The sequence below is a fragment of the Chrysochloris asiatica genome, unplaced genomic scaffold (assembly GCF_000296735.1).
Source record: "Chrysochloris asiatica unplaced genomic scaffold, ChrAsi1.0 scaffold00092, whole genome shotgun sequence".
NCBI lineage: Eukaryota > Metazoa > Chordata > Mammalia > Afrosoricida > Chrysochloridae > Chrysochloris > Chrysochloris asiatica.
In genome coordinates this window covers 246,188-248,970 of record NW_006408610.1, presented here as the reverse complement: position 1 = coordinate 248,970, position 2,783 = coordinate 246,188, and the positions used below count along the sequence as shown (strand labels likewise).

The following is a 2,783-nucleotide window of genomic DNA, read 5'->3' as shown; positions in this document are numbered from 1 at the left end:
AGAGACCCTGCACAGTAAAGGTGGGAAACCTTTTTTCTGCCAGAATTTATTAACTCATTCACAAGCCTTACAAAACGATCAACTTAAAAATTAGCCTGTGATATCTGGTCAAATATTTCATTAATTCACCCCTATGTGATGGCTGGAGTCCTGGTACAGTGCTGAAGCAGAATGCACTAGACCTCAAGGTTGGTTTAAAGTGCAAGGTTCAAACCCACCGGCTGCTCCTCAGAAACCCTATATAGGGTCGCTATGAGTTGGAACCAACTTGACAGCACGTAACAACAACAACATGATGGCTAGAACAGCGGTTACCATGGCAGGGCCAGACCAAATGATTTCACAGGCCTCATGTGGCCCGCGTGCCAAACGTTCCCCATCCTTACTGGAGAGAGCTTCCGAGGTAACGGTTTGGAAAGTTTGAACCGCAGTCCTTTTATGGTCCAGTGCTTATCCTATAGTGCCATACCAGGACTTCACACTCCATACAGAAGGTACACAATAAATCAAATAATACCGAATAAAACCTTCTGCTTTTGATACTCACCTCTCTTGTGGCCACGACACTCTTCCAGACTAATAAAAGTTTCTGAATCAGCCATGTAGAGAACTGTCTGTGGTAAGATGCGAACATTCTGCAAAGTGAAGTGGAAAAAGGAACTGGATCCCATGGATCTGTGAGTGCTCCTGTGGTCCTGAGAGCCCCCACCCCCATGCGCACACTGTTGTTGGCTGGCCTGCCTTCATTCAATGTCAGCATTCTGAGCCCACCTCCTTCTGATGCAACTGACATTCATCTTCTGCTCATCCAGTTTCTAGTGTCTATTATTCCTTTAAGGAACCCTGGTGATACAATCGTTAAGTGCTCAGCTGCCAACCAAGAGGTTGGCAGTTAAAACCTACTAGTTTAGGTTTACAGATTTTATGTTTAATATCTACTTTAATAACTTTTGCTTTGTATCACGTCTTAGGTTTCTACAGACTAGTAGTTGACCTGAGTGAATGAATGATACTTAAAATCATTAAGTAAATATGTCACCCATGGAATAGGCCATCACATCGGTTAGGCCATCTTCAAAAAGAGTAACAATGTTTTGACTTTGATTCTGCTTAGTCTTCGCTGTCAATGTGTTCGAGGCAAAGAGCTGGCTCTGACCAACGTGATGTGCATTTGGTTCTGCTGACTTCTATAAACTTAATAGAAACATCACTTCAAGCTCCTGTTTGAAGCTCTGGTAATAAACCAGATGGGATCTGGAGAAAGAGCACCAGGACTTTAAAGAGCGCGCTACAGCTGCCACCTAAAAGTCCAGCCGAGTCCAGGTTGTAGTCATCGATGTGACTGCCTTCAATCTCAGTCCCAGGGGATGCTTTAAAGTACTTTGTCTTGAACAAATTCCAACCAAGCTGAGCTGAATTCCATCTTGTACCTAGGGTTAAGTGTTCAGATTTCAGGGTTTTTTTTTAGTACCTTATGTAACTCTCATGGCCAAACTGCTGGGATAGGAAGCAGAATGTATCTGAAAATCAAGTTTTGACCCACTTGTCCCAGATAGCACAGGAAGAACAAAAACTCCCTCACAGGAGGAGTTTTCCTAGCAGTGCCCTGGGTTTTCTGCTAGAAAAGCAGGCGATGTCTGTGCCATTATCGGTGAAGCATGCTGTGCTGTGCAAGGGCCCAGGGAGGTAGAACTGGCGCTGAAGAGCCACTTTCCTACTTATGGCTTCTGGTGACTCCAGTTCTCACCATTGTGATCACAGTCATTCTAATTTGCACCTGTGTACCCTGCCTGATGGGGCGCTGTGGGTTAATGCACCAGACTGCAAAGCCAACTGAACTGCAAGGTCAGTGGTTCAAGCTCACCAGCTGCTCCTCGGAAACCCTATACAGGGTCGCTATGGGTCGGCACCGACTCGACGGCACTTCACAATAACAACTCTGCCTAGTTAAAATACTCATAGGAGGCATAGCTAATGGTGCTCAAGCAGCTAAGGTTTTTGCACTATCACCCTCTATAGGTTAATGCTGTTAAATGTCATCAAGTCAGTTCTGATTCATAGTGACTCTGCATAAGATTTCTGAGAGTGGCTCATGGGTTTGAACTGCTGAACTGTGGTTAGTAGTCCAGTGCTTAACACAGTGTGTATATAGTGCCACACAGGACTTAAGTATGACCTATAAATTCCAATAAGAAGTTACTGATTTCTTTCAGCTTGCAGTACCCACTATAGCCAGTTTCCCTCATGAGTCCTCATATATGCCCCAAAATCAGCAGGAAGTAGCCATGAGAATGTCACCAATATCCCAAGAATGGTAAACAACAAAGGAAGGAACTGAAGCCACAACTGGCTAAAGGGACTCCATCTGTCAGGAGAGAGAGAGCATCAGCACTCACCTTGGTCTGTACTGTTCATCATAGTTAACCGTCATCTTGAAGGCAACTCTAGGAACACAGACATTCTTCAAATCCCTTGGACCTCTACCGCATGCCGCAAGTCCCTATACATCTCTTCTCCCCTTTCTCCTATGGGTACAGTCTTTGGAGAACATGCAGTCCCTGTTTCCTGTATATCCGATATATGTTAAACCTTGCTTGCTTTACCACACACACAAAAAAAGAAAATGTTTTCTAAGCACAAAAATATAAGACAATTTGTTGTTGTGAAGGGCCGTCGAGTCGATTCCGACCCATAGTGAAATCTGTATAGGGTTTCCAAGGAGCAGCTGGTGAGCTTGAGCCACCGAATTTGCAGTTCAAATGACTTTGCAGTCTGACACATTA

General features: G+C 44.4%; 1 protein-coding gene across 1 annotated transcript in view; it reads right to left on the bottom strand.

Annotated features, from left to right (window-relative positions):
- The window catches only part of FBXO22 (F-box protein 22), a 36,509-nt gene that overhangs the window by 24,599 nt on the left and 9,127 nt on the right, over positions 1 to 2,783 (bottom strand). Inside the window, exon 3 of the mRNA XM_006866454.1 lies at positions 548 to 635. Coding sequence (XP_006866516.1) covers positions 548 to 635 — 88 coding nt within the window. The remainder of the gene's footprint in view (positions 1 to 547; positions 636 to 2,783) is intronic.